General features: G+C 36.3%; 1 protein-coding gene across 2 annotated transcripts in view; it reads left to right on the plus strand.

Annotated features, from left to right (window-relative positions):
• Positions 1-24,400, plus strand: part of Pdcd6ip (programmed cell death 6 interacting protein) — a 74,795-nt gene that overhangs the window by 31,257 nt on the left and 19,138 nt on the right. For both annotated transcript variants that reach the window (XM_005383657.2, XM_005383658.2), the window contains exons 8-12: positions 1,664-1,886; positions 2,882-3,005; positions 6,370-6,547; positions 19,499-19,610; positions 20,471-20,640. In XM_005383657.2, the coding sequence (XP_005383714.1) occupies positions 1,664-1,886; positions 2,882-3,005; positions 6,370-6,547; positions 19,499-19,610; positions 20,471-20,640 (807 nt within the window). The remainder of the gene's footprint in view (positions 1-1,663; positions 1,887-2,881; positions 3,006-6,369; positions 6,548-19,498; positions 19,611-20,470; positions 20,641-24,400) is intronic.

Below are 24,400 nucleotides of genomic sequence, written 5' to 3' on the forward strand. Positions count from 1 at the left end.
TCAGTCCGTGATTGGTTGGGCCCATTGCCTTTGGGCCTTGTGGCAAGACTGCACATCACAGCAGCATTGTGTAGCAGAAGCTTTCGTTTCATGGCTGGGATATGAGCGAGATAGGGGTTCCAATATTCTTTTCAAATATAGGTCCCCAGTAACCAGAAGACCTCACGTTAAGATAGACTTTTTAATGATTCCACCAACTTCCCATGCACCCTAGCTGGGGACTAAGCCTTTAACATATAGGCCCTTGGGAGACACTTACCCAAACCATAGATAATAATGGAATTTTATTAAATGCCTTTTCAACGTGCTATGGAGATACTTGATTTTTTTTTTTTTTTTTTTGGTACTGGAAATTGAATTCAGGACCTTGTGCTTGCCAGGCAGGTGCTTGTGCCGCTGAGGTATATCTCCGGCCCTGAGATACTTGATTTTAACAAACTTTTTTTTTTAGAGAAATGTGTAAGTAGACATTCTAATATTAAGCCATTTTTGTTTTCTTGTGAGTGGTATTTAGGCTTGCTTTCTAGCTTAATCTGGTGATTTCATATAGCTGTTCCCTCTATGCATTTGGATATTGTATATTCTATAATTGTGGATCCCAGAGTTCTTTATGTCTGCAAAATCAAACTCAGTAATTGTGCAGTTAAAAATCTTCTGTAGTCTCCTTTTTTTTTTTTTTGAGTTGAGGATTAAACATGGGGCCTCATGGGTGGTAGACAAGTGCTTTACTAAGCTATATCTCCATTTCCCAAATATATAATCTTAAGAGTCTTTTTGCTTCCTTTATCAAGCTATTGCTGAGACGAGAGTGTTAAAAGATTTTTCATTCTGATATGGGTAGATTTATCAACTTATTATAATTATTTATATAGTTAGGGACTGTTAAATGTGAAATTTAAGAATTTTTTTATATTTCTGGTAAGTTGGCAAATGTTAAAACATTATGCACTGAATTTATGCCTAATAATGCTTTTGGCTTATCTGTTTTATCTGATGCTTCTACTGTCACCTAAATAGTATAATTTTAGTGTTAAATTTGTGTGTGTGTGTATATGTATATATACTGGCAAACTTAAAAAAATTTTTTTTTTGATACTGGTAATCGAACTCAGGATCTTGCCTTTGCCAGGCAGCCACTGAAAAATTTCTTATTGATGCTGAAATAACATACTACTTTGTTGACCTCTTGTGTTGCTGAATAGTATTTTTTCTGGTCTATCTTTTCACTGAGTATAGCCCTTTGAGGTTGCTGTCTTCATGTGAAGGGATGAAAAAGGTGCATTTCAGTTCTGTGGTTTCCAGTCCCCTGTCTTAGGCTTCTGTGGAGACTTATAATGCACTTTAATTACTAATTGTTTGGTTTCAAGAAATAATTTAACAGCCAGTCTTCCTCAGTGTCAGTTTATACTGATTGGTCCATGAATTTTTTTTTTTTTGCTATGCTCTCAGTTCACCCATGTGTTGAAATGAATGTCTACTATGTATAGTCCTTTACTTTGGGAATATTTTGTGATGCAGGAATTTCCAGGTAACTTTGTCAGACACAGTGCTGGAAATGTAAATCCCAAATTAAGTTTTTAAACAAATTTAAAAAATTTTAACCAATGCTTGGTGGAGAAAAAGAAAGTTTTCCTTTTAAAAATTGTAACATTTTTCTTCTTAGCATGCAGCAGAATTGATTAAGACAGTGGCATCTCGCTATGATGAATATGTCAATGTGAAGGATTTTTCTGACAAAATCAGCCGTGCCCTTACTGCAGCAAAAAAGGATAATGATTTCATTTATCATGATAGAGTTCCAGACCTTAAAGATCTAGATCCTATTGGCAAAGCCACACTTGTGAAGTCTACCCCAGTAAATGTACCTATCAGCCAGAAGTTCACTGGTATGTCTGTTTTTCAGATGCACTTTATGGACTATTCTTTCTCATTTTTGTCCAGTTTAATCTGTATTTTTTTGCTAAAATCATATAGTTCTTATATACTTTAGATGCTCTGCATTCATGTTGTTTAAAATGAATGTGACAATAAAAATTATCCAGTGAAATTTTAAAATGGAAAGTAAATGATATATAAACATTCAGAAAACTTGAAATTGTATTGAATGAAACTTTAGACAAGCAGTTATTATTTTGTTAACATTTAAGGTGTCATTAAAATAAACATAAGTGTATTTGTAAACAAGTAGCCTTCTGGAGTCATTTGTATTAGATAAATAAATTTTAGTATACCTTTGGATATTATAGATATATGTTATATATTATATATATCTATATTATATATATATATATTTGCAATATTTGGTAGCTTCTGTGATCCTAAGGATAGTATTCTTAGTTCAAGGAAAGAATGATTATTTTACTTAGGTTTATGTGGCAAACACAGAGGAGTAGTAAAGACTCTTAAGCACTTTGCAAATAATTAGTTTCTTAAAGTGCTCACAACTGCCCCATAACAAGGGTACTGTTTATTAATATCCCTACTTTACTGATAAGGATACTATGTATAGAGTGGTTATTTGACCAAGGTCACGTAACTAGCAAATTGGAAATAGAATTCTGGCAATGTGGCACATTCAGTCAGTTTAATCAACAAAGGAGCAGTGTTACCAAAGATCACTCACACTCAATAATAAACACATCTTAAAAGTCACAGAAAATAAAATTCAAAAAGGAAAGCTTTGTGTTATTATCAGTGTGCATGAATGTAGTGATCTGAAAATGTTCATCAAGCTTGTACTTTGAGTATTGGTTTGGTTTTGATCTTTATTTATAGACTATATGACAGTTAGAAAGAAAACAAAGTCATTTCTGCAGTCTCATTTTTTGTTGTTCTGGTTTTTGTCTGGAAATTTTGTTTAAATTTCCCTTCCTAAATTTAGATCTGTTTGAGAAGATGGTTCCTGTGTCAGTGCAACAGTCTTTGGCTGCATTTAACCAGAGAAAAGCTGATTTGGTTAACAGATCAATTGCTCAAATGAGAGAAGCTACCACTTTGGCAAATGGGTAGGTGAAGCTTAACTTTCATAAATTTGTTTCTAAAGTTCTAAAGTTTTCTGTTTGGTTATTCTTTAACTAAATAGTTTATGAACATTATAGTTTCCTGAGCTCAAAGTTAAATGTCAAGGAAATACATAATATAACAGAAATAGATACACATACTCTTGTATTTCTAGGGACCCTGTAGTAAGCCATAGCAAATAAATTATAGTTGGAAGAAATTTACTAGGCGAAATGAGATGAGAATATTTGATTACTAGTTTGTATGGTGAGAGCTTTATTTGAGTGAAATGAGAAGTAGAAATGAACATTTTAAGGTAAGGTACAATATGTGATATATTAAATCTTCTGAGCCAGATTTTGGTTTTGGTGGTTTGAAGACTAATAATATAATTCACTGGCCTTAAAAAATTCAGGCATAATTTGTACACCATAAATACAACCATTTTAAATATACAGTTCAGTTAGCTTTGATAACTATAAGTACTTAAATAACTACCACCAGCACCAAGATAAGATTGAGAATATTTCTGTTACCCTAATCATACCTTTCTCCCTTCAATTCCTTTTTCTCTGGTCCCTGGCCATTATTTACCCACTCCCTATCATTATAGGTTAGTTTTGCTCTTTTTATAGTTTAATACAAACATAGTCATTATAGCATGTGCAGTGTGTACATTACAGTATTGCTACAGTATATAGAGGATGCATAGAATATGTGTAATATATACTCAGAGTGTCTACTTTCACTTTCACTAGCATAGTATTTTTGAGTTTCATTTCCCCTCTTGTATATTAGTTTAACCTGTTTTATGATGATTGGTATTCTATTTTAGGGTCATACAGCAGTCTGTTAATTCTTTTCTGTGTTGCTACATTTTAGTTACTATGAACATTCATGCACAAATTTTTGTGCGGATGTGTTTTAGTTTTCTTATCTAAAGACCTAGTAGTGGAAATTTTGAGTTGTATATATTTAACTTTATGCAAGACTGGCAGATTATTTCCCAAAATGGGCATTCTGTTTTGTATCCTGAGGTGTGCTGTTTGAGAAATACAGTTGCTGTGCATCCTCACTAGCACTGTTGTTACGGCAAAAATTTGGGCTGTATTTCACAAGAGACCAAAGAGAACAGACAAAGTTTTTAATTTACACCGGTCATCTCTCATCCCGACTTGCAAGTCCGGGAAGTGGCCGTGGACCTGTCTTTGTTCCCAGGTTATATACAGTTTTGGTTTCCATGGTAACAGAAAGGAATGTTATAGCCCTGGCCACATGTTGTTTTCCTTGTGCCATGTAACCGGGTCAGGCTCTGGTCATGAGCCCAACCACAATGATATATACTTTTCGTACTCTGTTTCATATGTCCCCCTTTAGATAACCATATATTTACTTTATGGTTACAATGTTTACCTAGGGCCAGGAGATGGAACTGCCCAGGCAGGGTCATGGAGGGTTAACTAGGCCTAGGCGCCCCCTTATCTTTGGGAGACATTCCTGGGCAGTGTTGATCTGGGAAATTAGCTCTTACACTGTCCCGGGAGGCTTCCCAAGGCACCATGTAGGCTTTTACCAAAACTGTTTTATCCAGAATAATATGCTAAGATTCATTGCCCCCTACACTGTCTCTAATTTTAGCCATTCTAGTGTGTGGAGCAGTATTTACTTTGAATTTGCATAATTGCCAATGATGTCACCCAACTTTTCATGTATTTATTAGCCATTTATGTATCTTTTGTGTCAGTTGAAATCTTGGTGTGTGTGTGTATCAAACCCAGGACCACTTCACATATGCTAGGTAAAGGCTCTTCCCTTTCCTCTTCCCTTTCCCCTTCCCTTTCCTCTTCCCTTTCCCCTTCCCTTTTCCCTTCCCCTTCCCCTTCCTCTTCTTTTCTAACAGGATTTCACTATGCAGTTCAGGCTGGACTTGAACTCACTTTGTAACCCAGCATGCCTTGAATTCACAGCAGTCCTCCTGAGTGCTGGGAATACAGGTGTGTGCCACCATGCCTGGCCCCTCCTTTTCTTTATTATAGTTTAGACTGTCCTTTAAATTGCTGTGTAGCTCAGGCTGGCCCATGTGGTCCTCCTGTCTCAGACTCCTGTGTATAAATCACTTTTTAAAAAATCTTTTTTCTTAAAACATACTTTTTATTTTATTTTTATTTTTTTGCTGGGGATTGAGCCTAAAGGTAGTTATCACCAAGCTGTATCCTCAACTATTATTTTTTATTTTGGGTCATGGTCTCATTAAGTTGTCCAGGCAGGACTTGAACTTGTGATCTTACTGCCTCAGAACTCTGAAAGTGCTGGTATTACAGGCATGTACTGTTGTGCCTGGCTTGGCTCCTTTTTAAAAATTGGTTTGTTCCCCCTTAATTATCTTTAGATTTACCTATGTTAGAGGCAAGTCCTTTGTCAGATCTATATGATTGAGAATATTTTCTCCTAGTCTGACTTACCTTTGCCTGTTTTTAAGTGTGATGAGTGTATGGGTTTTGACATCATCTTTCTTTAGAAAAAAGGCAGTCTAAGTTTATTGTGCCTATGGTTAAGAGGGAGTCTGAGTTTTATACAAAACTTAATTTCTAAGGAGTTCATTAGATCACATTATTTTATTTGCTTTTCTGACTTTATAAATAATAGATAGGGGTAAGTTCTTCCACTCCCTGTCATGTACATGAAATAAGTGAAGAATCATCGTATTACAAAACTAAGAACAGATGAAGACCATAATTAATGCTTACATCACCTATGTTCTGTTGGCATTTTGCCTAGATGATATAGGATAATAACTGTTTTATATAGTTCTGATATGTTAGTGGCAATATAACAATAAAATGATAAAAGATTACTTTTTTTAAGATTGAATTTTTGACTTTTAATTACTTAGCCTGAAATAAGTTAAATTATTAATCAAAGTTATTTAATATATTTTAGTCAGGCGTGGTGGCACACACCTGTAATCTCAGCCCTCAGGAGGCTGAGGCAAGGGGATTGTTGTGAGCTCGAGATCAGCCTGGGCTACAATGTGAGCTCAAGGCCAGCCTGAACTGCATAGTGAGAGACTGTCTCAAAAAGATAAAAAACACTAGTGTGTGTGTGTATTTTTTTTAAATACTGTCATAGTTTTTCTTACTCTTCGGGTTTTAATTCTGATCTATAAACTTAATAACTTAATTCTTTAATGATTTCATTTTAATTTTAGCAGTCATTGATTTTGTTTTTCCTTTTTACTTTTTTATTAATTGGCTTACCTACTTTTTTGAAGTGCTAAGTAATTCCTTTGCTGTTGATTCAGACATAGTGATTAATATTTTAAAGGTTGTTTAGAATTTTACGTGACATAGTATCTCATTTTTTCCCCAGGGTATTAGCTTCTCTTAATCTTCCAGCAGCAATTGAAGATGTGTCTGGAGATACTGTACCTCAGTCTATATTGACCAAGTCCACGTCTGTGATTGAACAGGGAGGTATCCAGACTGTTGATCAGTTGATCAAAGAACTACCTGAACTACTACAAAGAAATAGAGAAATCTTAGATGAGGTATGCTTTAAAAGATTTTTTTTTCAGGTTAGAACTTACTGATCACTTGGTGTTCAGAAGGGATTAGGATTGGAGGGTTTCACAGGATAATATTTATGAGTTGGTGAATTTAATGTGGCTTAGTCTTCAGTCTCTTTTTTTTGAGAGAGGGTCTCACTTTGTAGTTCAGGCTCAGCCTGAACTCTCTGTGTAGTTCTGGCTGGCCTTGAACTCAGCCTCTTGAGTGCTGGGATTATGGGTGGCACTACATGGCTGGCTATCTTCAGTATTGAGAGGAATTCTGTTATGTGAGAATGTGTTCTAAGGCAAATGAGTGCATGTTTATAAAAATCATATGACTATTGTATTATGCTGGTATGAGAAATTACTGTCATGCAGACTGTTGAAAGGCTTCATAATTAATGATTTTTTTGTATATAGGCAGATTAGGTTTCTTGGTGAACATGGAATCAGACATGAAATGTTTTTACAAGGGGGTTGCATTTATTTACCAGGGGAGATACTTTTTTGTTAGTAGGAATGAAACATTCTTTAAAGTGTCTTTGGTTAAAACCAACTATTTACCACTGTAATTCTGTTTTTATGGTACCTTCACCTTCCTAATTGGTACATTTCATTTTTGAGCTGTAGATACATAATTGGTTATATAGGCTCTTGCCAGTTTATAAGACAAATATTTTCTTTCAGGCGACTTTTTTTTATCAGTACTTAGTAATCTATGATTTGATTTTTCAGTTAAATTTCAACGAATATTTTATTTATATAATTTCTAGATATTTTGGAAGGGAGGCAGAATACTTAAATACTTATGGCAGGGAAGCTTGTGAATAGGAATATTCAGCTCTGAAGACTATTTAAAAGATTAATACACATAAAGTAGTAAAATGCCTAGCCTTTTGGACACATAGCATATGCTTAACAAATTATAGCCATTATATTACTAGTGTGATGATGAATGCTGCAGTTATATATGCTTATGATAGTAATAGTTGTTATTTTTCAATGAAATTCAGCTTTTGCAAAAGATTAGGGTAGAAAATTACTGCATTATTGCTTGGAAAACTGCTATTAATGAGGGCTTCAACATTAATCACACAGTCAGCATTTATCAATGTAAACTGTGTAGATGTAATCAATAATAAAAAACTAAAAAGCAAATGGAGTTGATACTACATAATATAGTATTATCTTTGCTGTGCTGAACTCGTTAAAAATAGAATTGCAGGTCTCATTCCAAACCTACTGAATCAAAATACGCACTTTAATTAGAATCCTAGGTGATTCACTTGCTCATCAAAATTTGGCAAACATCGCTCTTGCAGTCATATATTTTATTTTCATAATAATACCTTACAGGTTTTTAAAATCAGTTGATTTGTAGGTCAAAGAAGTTTGATCTGGTGGTGGAACTGGAGGACATTAGAAATAGTGGATAGACCTAAAGAGAAGGAAGTGGAGAGTTTGGTTTAAAATTACACAGAGTGATAGACGCAAGAGGTAATTGATATTGTTAGAGAAGGCACACATTGAAAAATGCAGATAAAATCAAATGAAAAGCAGTCTGGGAGCATTTGGTAAATAGAATATCATAAATCTTCATTTAATATTTCACAGATAATTCAGTAGTAAGGTCTTAGAATGTGGAGTTATCTTTGGGTTTAATTTCCAGCTCTTACTGTGACCCTGGGCAAAGTATTTAACATCTTCATGTCTCAGTCGACTCATCCAGAAAATAGGGGCAATAGTATTTAGTCCATTTGATAGTTGTGAAGTGGGATACTATATGGGCCTGCTACTTACAGTTACATGTATGTTAAATATTGCTATATATTCTTGATCTTATAAGGTGCTTTTGAATGGAAGATGCATATTTGGTTTTTTGGATAGTAACAGTACCTAATGAAATATTATCAAGAATAAGAATATCTTTAGAAATGTAAATGTGGAAAAGAGCTCATTTTATACTGACATTAATATATGTCTGTTGTCTTTTTTGTTTGTTTTCTGAGACAAGGTCTCATTATATAGACCAGTCTAACCTTGAACTCCTTATGTGGTCCAGGCTAGCCTTAAACTCTTGTTCCTACTGTATCCACCTCCTGAGTGCTTGTTGTCTATCTTGATGTGAAATACTTTTATTTATCTTGTTTGATGTTACTAATAGCCTTGTGAGTTAGGGTTATTATTATTTCATCACTTGTACTTGGAAAGTCTCATTTTAATTAAGTTGTAAGTTGTGAACCAAATTTTAAAGCTGATACTCATTTTGAATTATCTCTTTCTCTGTCTCCCTCTATTATTGTTATTATTATTTTAGTGTTTTTTGTTTTTTGAGAGAAGGTCTCACTATGTAGTTCAAGCTGACCTTGAACTCATAGCAGTCCTACTGCCTCAGGCTCCTAAGTGCTGGGATTACAAGCTTGTGCTGGCATACTGCCACCACCTCTCTTTTAGCTTTTGGACATTTTGTTTTAGTCTGATTTTTAGGAGTTTGAAGTGTCCACAGTTTTTTTAAATAATAAATTTAGAACCTAAGAGATTCATGGTTAGAATGTGAACATTAAACCTTACATCCTTGCCCATGGATTCTATTTCCGTAGTTCTTTTTTCTGCATTCTCTTCATTATCCTCTTATGAATTCCTGTTAGATTGGTGGTGGTACTTCTGGATCAGTTCTTAGTATCGCTGTACTCTCTTTGTGTTCTTGTACTTCTTTCAGGCCAGCCTTTTAGCTTACTAATTAGTTCTTAATCTGGGCTCTTTGGCTCTTCAGCCATTCTGGTGTTTTTCTCTTTTAAATAGTCTTGTCCTTTTTCATTTCTAAGATGATTTCATTTCTATTGATTCTTTTGAAAATATCTCCTGTTTATCATACAACCACATTTTTTGAGGTAAAATTGACATAGCGTAAGATTCACCATTAACCTCTAAAGTGTGCAAGTGAGTGGCCTTTAGTAAATTCACAGTGTTGTATGAGCAAAATACTATTAAGCTGTGCGTCATTTTCATCTCCTGAAAGAAACTTGTACGTTAATAGTCAACTCCTCTTTCGTCCTTGTTCTCTGCCCTTGGTAACCACAAATTTAATTTCTGTCTCTGTGGATTTGTCTGTTACGTTTTCTGTAAATGGAATCCTACAGTGTTTGGCTCTTTTTACTTAGCATAATGTTTTCAGGGTTCATTCATATTGTAACATGGGTCAATACTTCATTTCTTTTTATGGCTAAGTAATACTACATTCTGTGGATGTACTATATTTTGTTTATCCATTCCTCAGTTGGTGAATGAGTTGTTCCCATTTTTGACGGTGTTGAATAATGCTGGTAATTGTGTGTAAGTTTTTGTTTGGAATCCTGTTTTAGTTTTCTTGGATATGTACCTAGAAGCAGAGTTGCTGGGTCATGTGGTAAGTATAACTTTTTGAGGAACTGTTTTCCAGAGTAGGTACATACGTTTATATTTCTTCTTGCATTATGTAAGGGTTCTAATTTTTCCACGTTCAGTACATACAGTTACCTTTTAAAAAAATACTTATAGCTGACCTTGTATGTTTGAAGTGATATCTCACTGTTTGTGTTTTCCTGATGACTAAGTATCTGTTCATTTTGCTTATTGTCATTTGTGTATCTTCTTTGGAGAAACATCTGTTGAAGTCTTTGGCCTTTAAAAGTTGTCTTTTTGTTGTTGAATTTTAAGTTTTTTTTTTTTATTTTGGATGCTAGGTCTTACTAGAAGATTTACAAATACACTTTCCTTATTTTCTTTTCACTCTTGATAGTGTCTTTTGATGTAGAAAATTTTTAATTTTGATGAAGTATAATTAACCTTTGTTTCTCTTTGTTCTTTTTGCTTTTGGTATCGCATTTAGGATTCTGCTGTTAAATATCTGAAGTTGGGAATACTTATCCCATTTTAGCTCTTCTATGTAGGTGTTTGGTCCATTTTGAATTAAATCTGGAATATGGGTGAGGTAAAGATCCAGTTGCATGTTTTAGCATGTAGTTATTTAACTCTAGCATCCTTTCTTGAAGAGAGTAATTTAACTAGCTTTGCAGAAAGTCATTAGATTCGTATGTCCAAGTTTATGCCATTACAACTTTGTTGTTATTACGATAGCTTTATAGTAAGTTTTGAAAAGAGGGAATGTAAGTTCTAAACTTTGTTCATTGTCAAGATTATTTTCTCTGTTTAAGATCTTTCGCAGTTCTGTAGGGATTTTAGGATAAGCTTACCCATTTCTATAAAAAAAAGTAGTTAGAAGTTCTGTAAAGATCAGACTGAATCTTTAAATCAGTTTGTTGAGTATTGCTATTCTTAACAGTATTAACTCTTCCAACCCACGAATTTAGAATGTCTTTCCATTTTCTTTAGGTCTTTAGTTTCTTTCAACAGCATTTTGTAGTTTTCAACATACAGGTCTTATGCCTCTTTGGTTAAATTTAGTCCTAAATCTTCTGTTCTTTTTGATGTTATTGTTAATAGAATTGTTTTTTAAAATTTCTTTTGTAGATTGTTCATTTCTAGAGTGTAGAAGTACGGCTGATTTTTATAGGTGGATTTTGCCTTCTGCAATTTTACTGAATTTATTTATTATCTCGAATAGTTATTTTGTGGAATCTTCAAATTTTCTACATATAAAGTTACGTCAGATATGGATAGGGAGAGTTTTACTTTCTCCTTATCAATTTGCATATCTTTAATCTTTCTTGCCTTGGTTATTATAGTGTAGAAATGGTGAGAGTAGAGATCCTTTTCTTGTTCCTGATTTTATGAGGAAAACTGTGTTTTACCATACAAAATCATATATTATTTAACATAGGGAAGTGTTCTGAGTAACACTCATTAAGTGATTTTGTCATTGTGCAAATGTAGCATGTACTTATACACATTTAAAATGGCTACAGTATTAGGCAATATAATGTTATGGGACAGCTGGTATATATCAAGTCTGTCATTGACTGAAACATGGTTTTGTACTGCATGACTGCATGAAGTTAGCTGTGAGTTTTTTTGTATATGGCCTTTATCAGATTTAGGAAGATCCTTTGCATTTCTAGTTCAGTGTTTTTATCATGAACAAGCATTAGGTTTTGTTAGTTTTTTTTGTGGATCGCTTGAGATGATCATAAAATTTTTGCCTTTACTAATTTGGTGTAATTGATTTTCAGATTTGAACCACCCTTGCATTCCTGGGATGTCCTACTTGGTCATGGTATAGAAACTTTTAAATTGCTGCTGGACTTGGTTTTTATAGTATTTTGTTGAAGATTTTGCATCCATATTCACAAGGGATGTTGAGCTATAGTTTTCTTTTCTTGTAGTGTCTTTGTCTGGCTTTAAATTTGTGTGTTCTTACATGGATTGAGTATCCCTCATCTGAAGTGTTGGGAGATTTGGATTTTGGATTTTTTGAATTGTGGAATACTTGCATATACATAAAGAGGTATTGGGGATGAGACCCAAGTCTAAACAGGAGAGTCATTTATGTTTTATATTCATACATATCCTGAAGGAAATTTCATTCAGTATTTTTAATGTGCCTATGTTCTGATTTTCACCTGCCACATGACTTGTGTGGAATTTTTCCCTTTATGGTATCATGTTGGTGCTCAGAAAACTTCGGATTTCAGAGCATTTCTGATTTTAGAGTTTGGATTAGGGATGCTCAACCTGATAGTTGAATGTTTTGTAAATAGCATATAGCAATATATGTATTTTAAAATTCAGTTTGACAGTATCTTTATTTGAAAGATTAAAGTCATCTATATTAACTGTTCATGTTCATATATTCAGAACCATGTATTTTATATTTGTCTTGCGTTTTTGGTTTCTGTAATTTTCTTTGTTGTTGCCCCTCCCTTTTCTTACTCCCCACTCCTACTTTTTCCTAGCTTTTTAAAATTATCATTCCCCTTTTTTTAAATTCAATGAACGTTTGTTTAGTGTAGATTGAGTAGTAGGCACTGTGCAAAATGCCTCACCTCTTGGTAGTACGAAGAAGTGGGGGAAAAAGGCAACAAGTAGAAAAAAATAAACTTGACAAGTGTTATAAAGAGGCAAAGTGGGTTCTTGTGATTTAAATATACTATGACAGAAATTTTCATTCCATTTTTTTTTAATGCTGGCATTGAAGTTATACATTTCTCTACTTTAAAAGTTCACTAAAATGTATCTAAGTATGGCTTTCCTTTTCTTTACATTTCTTTGAACTAACAATTAGAGGAATTTATCTTTAATCTATCCTGGAAAATACTTAGTTTTCATTTCCTTGAATATTGCTTTCCTCTACTTTAATTATTACCGCTTTCTGGATCTCTGATTATATTGCATGGCAATCAGAAACATTGAAACAACACCCAGGATTTGGAGACAGATTTATTTACATAGACAGGCACTGATTAGGTTCATTTCCAGAATATCAGGCCCTGATCTCTGGTGGTCTAGGGCTTATATTAGATAAGCAAGCAGGAAGTATAGAGGCAGAAAGGCTTATCAATTGGAGATTAGTTTATACAGTGTGCATCATAGTGACCAGCCATTTCTAAGAAACAGGAGCAACTGGAACTAACCACAGTATATTGGTGGTGGGGGTAGGGTGGGGTAGGTGGGTGAGTGGGTGCATTTTCTTCTGCATTTCCCCCCCTCTTTTAGTGTCTCCAGGAAAATCTTTGCTGGGCATGTTACATGTGCTCTTTTGAGACAAGGCCCAATTAGAAGCAGTAACATCAGGGTTTTCAGTGACCCTAGGATGAGCCCTAGCCAAGCACTCCAATATTCTATTAATTAGTACAGAGTTTTTCCTAAATTGTTTTTTAGGAAGAGACATAATTTAGGCCTGTCTGTTCTATAACATTGCTCTGGCAAGGTAGTAAGGAAGTTAATCTGATCTAGGAGTGTCCATTGTACTTTGGACACTTATCAAATCTCGGTCACATGTTTGATTGATTGTTCTGTTTTCTTGGGGCAACCAGGGAGTGTTGGGTTAGCAGAGTTCAGGTCAGTTAACAAATCCACAGCTAGCAGGGGACAGGGAAGCAAGGACTGAGATAAGCAGCCTGAAAAGACACAGAAATCAAAGGGAATAGGTATAGAGCAGTCCTGTAATGATGTCCTCAGGATTCAGCTGTGTGTGGACTGCTCAGTGTCCAGAGTGACTGAAATAGAGCTTTGAGGGTGTCATTGCCTCACAGTGAAGCCTGAGGGAGCTGTCCAGGTAAATTTCCCAGCAGATTTAAGGCTGGATTTCTAAAACTTGTAGAGGTAGTTAATATGTACTTGGCTTATATGTGTGTGTAGGAATGACTACAGATATAGCTGGTCTTTGAACTGGTTGCAAGCTGTATTTAACTTTTCTAGAGCTTTGTGGCCTGTATGTAGTTTTTATTTAATCTAGTTTTTGAGTTACGTCTGGTACAAATGCAGGGATGTTGTTGCTGCCAATGATCAAGGGTAGGCTATATCTAGGGGTAATTTTTTACAGCAGGACCCTACAAACTTACTGTATTTTCAGTACAGGTAGGGAATGGGAGGTTGGGGCTTGTGACACAGATGCTGAACCCTAAGCTGGCCTCAGGGGTACCGATGCCAGTGCAGCAGCTTGAACTTTTAGAACATGTGGTGGAGCAGTCTGGTGGCTGGGGTTGATGTTTCAGTCATTTGAATCCCCAGAGGGGGCGTAGGCCTCTGGATCAGATTATTTTGTGTCATTGGTGGCAGGTTTCCAAACAGCAGCGGGAAGCAGTTCATCCCTGCAGGGATGAACTTGGCCAAAATAGTTTTGTACAAGGTGACCACAGCATATCAGCTTGTCTGACTTTATTCCTAACAGAGCTACTTCTATCCATATATAGGGTATACTCAGTACAGCATGTGAATGTGGCACCTGGACAGTTAGGTCTAAGGTGAACTTACCAGCTTTCTTGATCAGGACAGTGGCTGTTAGAATGTGGAGGCAAAGGGGGAAGGCAGCCCTTAGTGACTGAATCCAAGTATTTGCACAGATAGGCCACTGGGTACTCCCAAGGATTGACAGTCTGAGTAAGCAGCATTGTTTTTGTGAACTCAAGGATCCAGATTTTATAGAAGCCAGCAGCTCTTAAGAAATTTGCATTTTTTTCTTGTAACCAGTTTCTGCCAGATACTACAGCAGAGCTTTTATGCCTTTCTAGCAAAATGGCTGTCATTAACTGAAATGTTTTTTGAAAAAGGAAACAAGTTTTTGAATCTCTAGGAGGCTGAGTCCAGGTCAGTTAATCTTTGAATCTAGAACTGAGGTCTTTGCAAGGAGGGGCTGGCTGACAGAAGCCAACTGAAGGCAGAAGAAAGCATTCTTTAGGTCCAGGCAGGTATACCAGCAGGCTGTGGGTGGCAGAAGACTGAGGCAGTGTATACGAAGGGCATTTGTGGTGGCATTGACAGCTGGGAGATCTTGAGCTAGTTTTATAGGCAGGAGAGGCATATTTTAGCAGATTGACAGTGTATAGACATTTTTTTGGGGGGCGGGTGGTTTCTGGTCCCGGGAACCAAACTCACGACCTTGAGCTTGCCAGGCAGGTGCTGTGCTGCTGAACTAAATCCCCAGCCCCTAGTGTATAGACATTTTTCAGTTTTGAAGCCTCATTTTTTTTTTTTTTCCTTGCTGTCTGAAAATAGTGGGAGAGTTCTTAAACCCTTATGGCAGTTGAGTGGCCTTTGGTCTCAGGATTTTCCTAGTTGAAGAAGCTTATGGCAGCAACTTGTAAGCAGAGGAAGGCATCTTTTTTTGATGGCACAGAGATCTTGCTCAGGGTGATTAACAGTCTATCAGGCTGATGTGTGGCTAGATGCCTGTTTGTGTTTCCTGTGACATCTGACAGTTTTGGGGGTCATGGGGAGGTGGCATGGTTGATGGCCAGTCCTGGAAATGAGTCTTGGCTCATATCTCTGGGAGGAGAATTTTCAGAATTTCAGCATTGTAGTTATTTGTCTCAGGCTGATGCAGGCATAATCTTTTTCTAAGGGAACAGTCAAAGTTGAAAGTACTGGGTTAAATGAGAGTCTCACTGGCTTGGTGTGAAGGTGTCCTTCCTGTTGTCTGTCTGTGCCTGGTAGAAGGGGCAAAAGGCAAGAGTTCTGCCCTGGTGATGGTAACTTTTTGACAGAGGACACTTTTAAAGGCAGAGAGTTCTGTTTTATTGTCTGCCAGAAAAGTCACAGGTTTGCCCCTGACTTCTGCAATGATTGTGGGTTGTTGGGGGCCCAATTTGATTTCGCTCAGTCTGTCCTGTCCAGCCACAACAGGGTGCAACTCATTTGTCAGGGATGACAGTCCAGTTTTTCCTCTGTCAAAATGTGGAACTCAGAAAGAATTGTTGACAGTCATCTTGGGTGGGCATTAGATAACACTATCTGACTAGGATAGGTATGTGTGTGAGGGGCTGTGTGGCTGAATGGAGGCAATGGCCAGCTGGAACAAGATCATTTGGCTGAAAGTAGATGAATCAGGAGCAGGGAGTGAAGCTATATGTGTTGGCAGCAACTGTGGCAGCCAACAAGGGTGCCAAAGCAGAATTCTCAGGAAGAATGGGCCTCTTTTTCCTTACTTTTTTTTCTTTGAGATGCAGGGAGCGGTTTGGTTTCATTTTTAACTCCCTAACAGCCCCTATTCCTGCGGTCAGAGACTCTGGGTTTTAACAAATTAGTTCCCATTCTATCTCCCTACTGTGTGTGTTGTATATCCTTGAACGATGGCACAACAGACAAAGGGGTGGGTGCCCCTCAGAGAGAGTCCATTCAGATGCCTGCCTGGCCGTACCCCTTGTAGGGACTTAGGCGTGACTTAGCTAAGGAAGGGGCAAGGCCTCCTTTATGCCATTTGTCGGTCACCACGGAACTGCAGGTGAGGGCCCAGTCAGTCACTGCAACCAGTACTTTGCAGTCTCGGTGCACAGACAGAGCAGCCTATTGCTTACACTGTCCAGTCCATTCACTCATACAGTCATTCCACAAGCACTCAGAGGTTAAACATTCCAACCCCCCTTCCCTTGAGGGTGGCCTTAACTAACATGTGTGGATCAAGCTCTTCTGCTTGAACTCAGCAGGACTGACTAACTGGGGTGCCCCTGGGGATCTTACCAGAATTAGGCAGGCAGGCAGCCAGACAGATTGTGTCTGCCTCCTTTTGAGGTCTGATGTGAGCTGCTTGAATGGCGAGCCAGGAATCCTCCAGATTTCTGAGAGGACTTGAGAAATCTCAAGGGCGTGCCTTCCCATTGGGTCCTGGAGAGGTCCTTGCTCTGTCCATGACGTCCATGACCAGTGACCAAAGAGGTCAGCATGTTCGTCTTGGCCAGTGCACCTGTGCAGTGGCAGACAGAAGCACGAAAATGACACCTACAGTTTGGAGGTAGATCGATTTACGTAAACAGGCACTGATCAGGATCACTCCCAGAATGTTAGGCCCTGATCTCTGGTGGTCTACGGCTTATATGAGATAAGCAAGAAGGAAGTACAGAGGCAGAATGCCTTGGCAGTTGGGGATTGGCTTATAAAGTGTGCATCATCATGACCAGCCGTTTGTAAAAGACAGGAGCAACTGGAACTGGAACAGGAACTATTACCTAGGCAACTAACAAACTGAAGTATACTGGCTGGGAGGGTGCATTTTTTGCTACAGCGTGTATGTTGAATCTTTTCACTTTATTTTTCTTGTCTCTTAACCTCTTGTGTTGCTTTTGCTTCATTGTGGGTAATTTCCTCTGGCCTATTTTCCAGGTTACTCATTGTTTTCAGTTATATCACAGCAGCTCTTAAATATCATTGACTTCCTAACTATATTGTTCATTTCTAGAAATCCTATTTAGTTCTTTTTAGTTCTTGCCAGTGTCTTTCTCGTGTATCATGTGTTAATCTCTTATTTCTTGAAATATATTAAATATATTCTTTCTCTTATAATTCTAGTATTTCTGGACCTTTTGAGTTTGTGATTTTTTTTATACTGAATTGTTTTCTCCTGTATTCAATTTTTTTGTTGCTTTTTAATTCAAAAAATTATTTTGGAATAGTTTTAAACTTAAGAATTGACAGACTGACTAACTGGGGTGCCCCCAGAGGTCTTATCAGAATCAGGCAGACAGACTTAGTGTAGAGAATCTTGTCTGTTCTTTACCCAGATTCTTCTAAAGTTAAAATCTTTTCTAATTTGTTTAAACTAAGGAGATAAATATTGGCACAATATTTTTACTAAGAATTTACCAGTACTTCTATTGGTGTCCTTGAGCTCCAAGATTTCCAAGATTCAGTACAGAATACTACATTGCATCTGGCATTAATTGATTTTTTTTATTGAATTCATGCTTCCTGGAACTTTGTGGACATTCTTCGAGGTCTCTGTTTAAAGTGAATTCTTTCAGATAGAATTTGCATTTGCTTCCGCTTCTGCTATAGAAAGACATTTTATACCTGGCGTGTGTGTGTGTGTGTGTGTGTGTGTGTACATGTGTGTGCACTGAGTCTTTTACTTAGGAATTCATGTTGGAACTTTGTCAAATAGTGTGATTTTTAGTCCCAAGTTCAGACTTTTGATGAGCAATCTTAGGTGTTACTTCTTCCTACTTAGATCCAAAGTCCAGACAGGCAAGTTTCCTTCTATAGGATACTTTTCTTTTTTGAATATTTATTCACTTAGAGTCACTTATTTGCAAGTTCCAAGTTGAGTGGGGGCCAGTGCCTTTGATCTGACCTTTCACTCTTGTTGACTCTACTTATGTTTCAGGTCTCCTTCATATGTGTTAAATCCGTGCTCTAAGCCAGTGATGAGTAGCATAGCTAGCAGAGTATGGATTATAGTCCAGTTCTGGAAGTTGGCCTCAATTTGTATGGTTTGCAAGCTGAGGATGAGTTTTGCTGTTTTTAGAAGGTTATGAGAAAAGATGACTATGTGACAGATTATATGTGGCCTACATAGCCTGAAATATTTACTTTGGTGTGTGGCAGAAAAGTTTGCTGTTCATTGTCCTAAGTATCAAGGATTGTCTCCTTAAGCATTTTTTTTTTTTTTTCAGCTGTGCATTAAAAAAGCTTTTGTTAGTGGGGTGTGGTGATGCACGCTTGTAATCCCAGCACTCAGAAGGCTGAGGCAGGAGGATCATTGCGAGTTTGAGGCCAGCCTGGGCTACAAAATGAGCTGAAGGCAGCCTGAACTGCATAGAGAGACCCTGTCTCAAAAAGACCAAAAAAAGAAAAACTTTTTTGAGGGTTTGGTTTTGTGCTCCCTCCCCGAACTGGGGATTGAACCCATGGCCTTCACTGTGAGCTACCTCTGCAGTCCTTTTGAAACTTATTTTGAGATAAGATCTTGCTAAGTTGCCAGGCTAGCCTTGAATTTGCCATCCTCTTGCTTTAGTTTCCCGCAGTGCTGGGATTACTAGTGTGTACTACCATGCCTGACATTTTTAATATGTTGATGTTTTGTTGTACTGGGGTGGAAGTCTAAGTCTTTTATTGTGTTTCAGTTAATTTTTTTTTTTTTTTTGGCACTGGGAATTGAACTCAGGACCTTGTGCTTGCCAGGCCAACACTGTCCCTGAACTATATCCCTGGCCCTATTGTATAAGTTTTTAACTAGTCAGTTTTTTCATTTGTTTTATTTATGGCTTATAAGGCTGAACAGTTTCTGTACGGCTTTTGTTTATTTATTTTAATCTTAAAACTTTATTAAATATTTTTTGGATATGGTTGTAATTTTTTTTTTATTCTACTGAAAAAATAATATGTACCTTCACCTTAAATTTTATATGAATATATTTCTCTAACAAAAAAAACCCTATCAATTTGTATTCTAATCAGTAGTACAGAAGTATTTCCATCTCACTAAACTCTTACATATATTGGATATTATCATTTGAAAAGATGCTTTAAATATTTTATGCCAAAAATGGTATCTTAATGTCTTTGCTTCCTTTTTTTTCTAAGTCACTAAGATTGTTGGATGAAGAAGAGGCAACTGATAATGATTTAAGAGCAAAATTCAAGGAACGCTGGCAAAGAACACCATCCAATGATCTCTATAAACCTTTAAGAGCAGGTAAAAATACCTTTAAATGACCTTCACTTGAATAGATTCCTAAATTGGATCCAGATTTTTTACTGCTTAGATTCAGTTGTAAAATTGTGTTTACTGAACTGTGTACTATTATGAAAACCCAGGTGTTTTCCTCAGAGTAATATAAAGATTTAAGAGAACAACTGTAGAAAGTTTAGACTCTTAGGAAGGATATGAAGTAAAAATTAAAGCAATTCTCATTTTTCCAAGCCATGCATGTACTTTAAAAACATACGAGATCATACTATATGTTTTATTTTGTTACTACTTTTTCATTATTTTTTTTAACCTAGTAATGAATCCTAGGTGGTTAAAAAGTGAGTTTAACAGTTACTTTGAAGTCAGAATTATGCTTTTCAGATTGTTTACTCAGATTTCGTAGTTAGGATAAAGAATATCTTCGTTGTAGGAGGAGACTTTTTTTTTTATCTCTGTAAAAGGGATAAATACTTTTTAGATTTTTTGAAAGTTATATTTGTTCTTCTAAGTTTAGAGAAGAATACTTTTTAAATAAGGTCTGTTAGTTTTTGGAGGGAATGATTTCTTTATATTTATAAGTGGCAGGAATAGATTACACTGATGTCAGTTTGCTTTCATTTGGCAGTCGCTAAGCTGAAATGTATTTTAAGGTGTGGCTGTACACTTCATGTTTATAAGTGATTTTGTCATTTTTCCAAAAACAGTACAAGGATTGACAGGAGCCACATCATCATTATCTAGTGAATAGAGGCTTAGAAGAGGGAAAGATAAGTGAAATTGGGGACCAGAACTAAAATAGTACAACTAACCCATGAAGCATTGCTGTTAGAATCACTGCTATTTTGAAACTTTTTCCTCTACAGAGGGTACTGGCTTCAGAACAGTTTTAGATAAAGCTGTGCAAGCAGATGGACTAGTAAAAGAACGTTACCAGTCTCATCGTGACACCATTTCACTTCTCTGTAAACCAGAACCAGAACTGAACGCTGCTATCCCCTCTGCTAACCCAGCAAAGACCCTGCAGGGCAGTGAGGTGAGAGGGTGGTTTTTGATGTGGCTGGTCATTTGCTTATGAAAACTATGTTCAAATCATTATATATAATGAACTGTTAATGTCTTATTGTCATCTTTAAAAAATGCAGAAGTTGGCAGGTGGTATAGTTGATAAGAGTGCTTGTGTAGATGCACAAGGCTCTGGGTTTGATGCCTAGCCACACACATGTGCATGTCCACACACATGCATGGGTACTCACACCCACACCTACACCTATATGTGTGTAAATATATACAGAAGTAAATTTGAGATATTACATTGAAAGTAGCATTATATACTCTGGGCGATAGGTAATTATATTAATATGTTGTAATATTTTTATTTATGAATGTCTTATGAGCTAGATGCTGCATTCTAGGTATATCATATATTTACAATATTTTACTAAGGTTTTATAAAAGGAATAACTTGGAAGTAAAACTTTTCTGAAATAAAGAAGATTATTGTTTGTCTAGATACTCTTTGGAACACAAATTCTTTGTTTCTTACAATTCTGTACTTACTGCCTTCCACCGTATTCCACTGGGACTATTTTTAAAGAGAAAACTGACAGGATATGCTGTTAATAAATGGACAGTGTCATAATGGTATTTCTAATGATAAGAAAAAGGAGAAAAGGAATAGCAAATCAGAGATTTGAGAGAGGACAAAGTGCAAGTATAACTTAATGGCTGGTAAGTATAAAGTAGGAAATAAGATAGAGACTCCAAGAGCACAAGAAAATAAGCCAAAGAGCAAGAAGTACTGTTGAAAGTTTTTAAAAGATGGATTTCTTGGGATAATAGATTTGAAAGTTATCAATATTTTTTTTTTCTGTAATTTCATATATATATGTATGTATTCAAGCAGGACTTACTGTGTTAGGCATTACACTAAATATTTCAAAAAATTAACAAATGAATCATACAGTATTTACCCTTAAAGTCTAGTGTGAAATATTGGTCATGTACAAAAATAACTGTAATAAGGGGTAGAAGTTTGAAATTCATCAGGGAAAGTGTAGAAAGTACATTGTAAGGATCAAGAACTTAAATTTCAGCAGTTTGGAGCCCTTCTCTTAGCAGACTTAAGAAGTTGGCACATTATGAAAATACAATGGATATGGGGAGAAAGAGTGAACATGTGTAGGATCTACAAAGAACTGAGTTAGTGTATCTTAAGAACTGCAGACCTAGGGAATAACAATAATTTCTGGTACTATTTTTGTTCCATTTTTATTGTAGAAACAGTCTCCATGTAGTATTCCTTCCTTATTCTTTTTGGTGTCTTGTATATGACTCAGAATTTATATGGCTCTGATGATTAGGGTGGTTGGCTTTGGGATTGGACCCAGGGATTGGTAGAGCACATTTCTAGGAGTGTCAGGGTGGGACATGGAGGCAAGGCCTGAAGGTCTGTGTCTAGTCCCTTGCCCCTTGCTCTCTGGCACAGTTTCCCTTCTCTGTTTCCTGGCTACCATGAAGCAAGCAGTTTTGGTGTACCTCCCCCTTCTGGCATGATCCTGCCTTGCAGCCAGTTTACCGTGGACTGAATTTCCTGAAAACATGAGCCAAGTTAATCCTCTCCTTTAAGTTTGAGTATTTGTCCTCTGACCCTTCTGCTTTCAGTAGAAAAGCAAAGATGGCTTATGCTAATCAAAGTCAGAATTATTGTGAACTAATTTGTTGATACTTTATTCAGATGTAACGATAGATGCTTTTGTTAATCTTTAGTGGTATTATATAGGAAAAAAACCTTTTATAATCAATGTGAGGTTGTTTTATTGATGCTAGATTTTCCAGACAGAGATAACCAGAAAAAGTGCAGTGTTCTTTTGTATGTTCATGCATCATAACCCTGTATCAGTTAAGGCAAACATTGCATGTTTATAAAAGCTACTTCAAGCTGATGTCATAGTAGTTGAATGTTTATGATAAAAACTCAGTCATTTGGCTTGATTGAATTAATAAAGTAATACACCACACGTATTTTATGAAGACATCTAAGCTGATAATTGGGCTATTTTTACTTTTATTGTGAAGAAACCTACTGTCTTTTTTTAGTTTCTTTGAGCATCTAGTTTTAGATACTGAGATACTCTGAAATATTTGCAGAGTATTGGCAAGTTGTATATTAATACTGTGGACTACTGCTTGTAATTATGCACCTTTGATCCACTGGAGTCTGAAACCTTCTCTAGTTGGCTTCACTGTACAGCTAAGTCCTACCAGAGGAAAGAGGATCTTTATTTTTCTGCATAAAGGTATTACCTGTTTATACTCACAATGCTGCCTTTAGCTGGGGTAACTGAGGGATGCCTTTGGAAAGAACCTTGCCCTCCTCAGAGGCACTGTATAAAGAGCACTCTGCAAAGCTGTGTGCTCTCCCTGAGGAGGATCCTTTTTTTTATTTATTGTATAGAGGCATGTTATAGACTAGTAGATGATCTGTAGACATAGTTTTTACTTTTGGTTTTTCATAACTGAAATCTTGTAGACAAGTGGTGAGAAGGGCTGGAATCTTTATTTCTTTACCAACATTTGTTTAAGGTCTACTGTATGCCAGCAGCTGTGCTGACTACCATGGTCTCTAACTAGAGGGATGAAGAACCCCTCTAGGTTAGCTTTGGTTAAAGGTAAATGCATCAGGTTCTTGGATTTCTGTTGTTGTAGAGATAATCCTCATGTTAGTTTTTTTCTGCAAATAAAATGACAGCTCAGAAAAGTAAAATTGAAAATTCCCTTGAGAGCAGTTCTTAATGTACTTAATTGTATTAGGTGTTGGTAAAAGCCTCTCAGAACTTCTAATCTTAATATTAGGGTTGGAAACTTTTGGTTATGGGCCAGATCCAAATCACCTCTGGCTTTTGTATGGTTGGTGAGCTAAGAAAAGCTTTTACATTTTTAAATGGTTGGAAAAAGTCAAAAGAAAAATGTTTCGTGATGAGTGGATATTATATGAAATTTAGATTTCAGTGCCCATAAATACACTTTTGTTGTAACCTAGCCAGCTTATTAATTTACATACTGTCTTTGGCTATTTACTACAGAGGCAGAGTTTAATAATTGAAATAGAGGCTGATCTACTAAGCCACAAGTATTTTCTTTTTGACCCTTTACCAAAAAAGTTTGTAGCCACTACTCCAAAAGTCAAGAATAGATAGATAATCCTCCTTTCTGTTCTGCTTCACCTCATCTCTTCACACTCTGCCTTTTGTTTCTGTACTTCAGCTAGTGGCTTTTTTCTTTCCCTTAAGCCAGTCAAGCTTCTTCCTGCTTTAGGACTTTTTTTTTTTTTTTTTTTTTTTTTGTTTTTTTAATTTTTTTTTTTTTTTTCCGGTACTGGGAATCGAACTCACGACCTCGCACTTGCCAGGCAGGCGCTGTGCCGCTGAGCTAAATCCCCAGCCCCTGCTTTAGGACTTTCACCTTTGCACTTTCTTTTTTAAAAAGTTATCTTTATTAGTACATATTTGTGGTACCTAATGATTGTATTCTCTGCAGGGAATTGGTACATGTACATAAAATATTTTACTTCTTTCCCCTCCTTTCCTCTACTCCCCTTTTATTTTTCCAGCATCAGATTCATTTGTTTATAAGACCGTATAAAGTTAATTATCATATAAATAGACTGAAAACCAGACTAATAGGCCAGGGATCTTTAAAACATGTAAGACACTTGTACTAAATCAAGATATACTTTTAGATACGTTGTCCACACTGGATTACTTTACCTTTTTTTTCCTGTCTTTTTTCCTTTT

This window comes from Chinchilla lanigera, unplaced genomic scaffold (genome assembly GCF_000276665.1).
Source record: "Chinchilla lanigera isolate Chin_1 unplaced genomic scaffold, ChiLan1.0 scaffold00020, whole genome shotgun sequence".
NCBI lineage: Eukaryota > Metazoa > Chordata > Mammalia > Rodentia > Chinchillidae > Chinchilla > Chinchilla lanigera.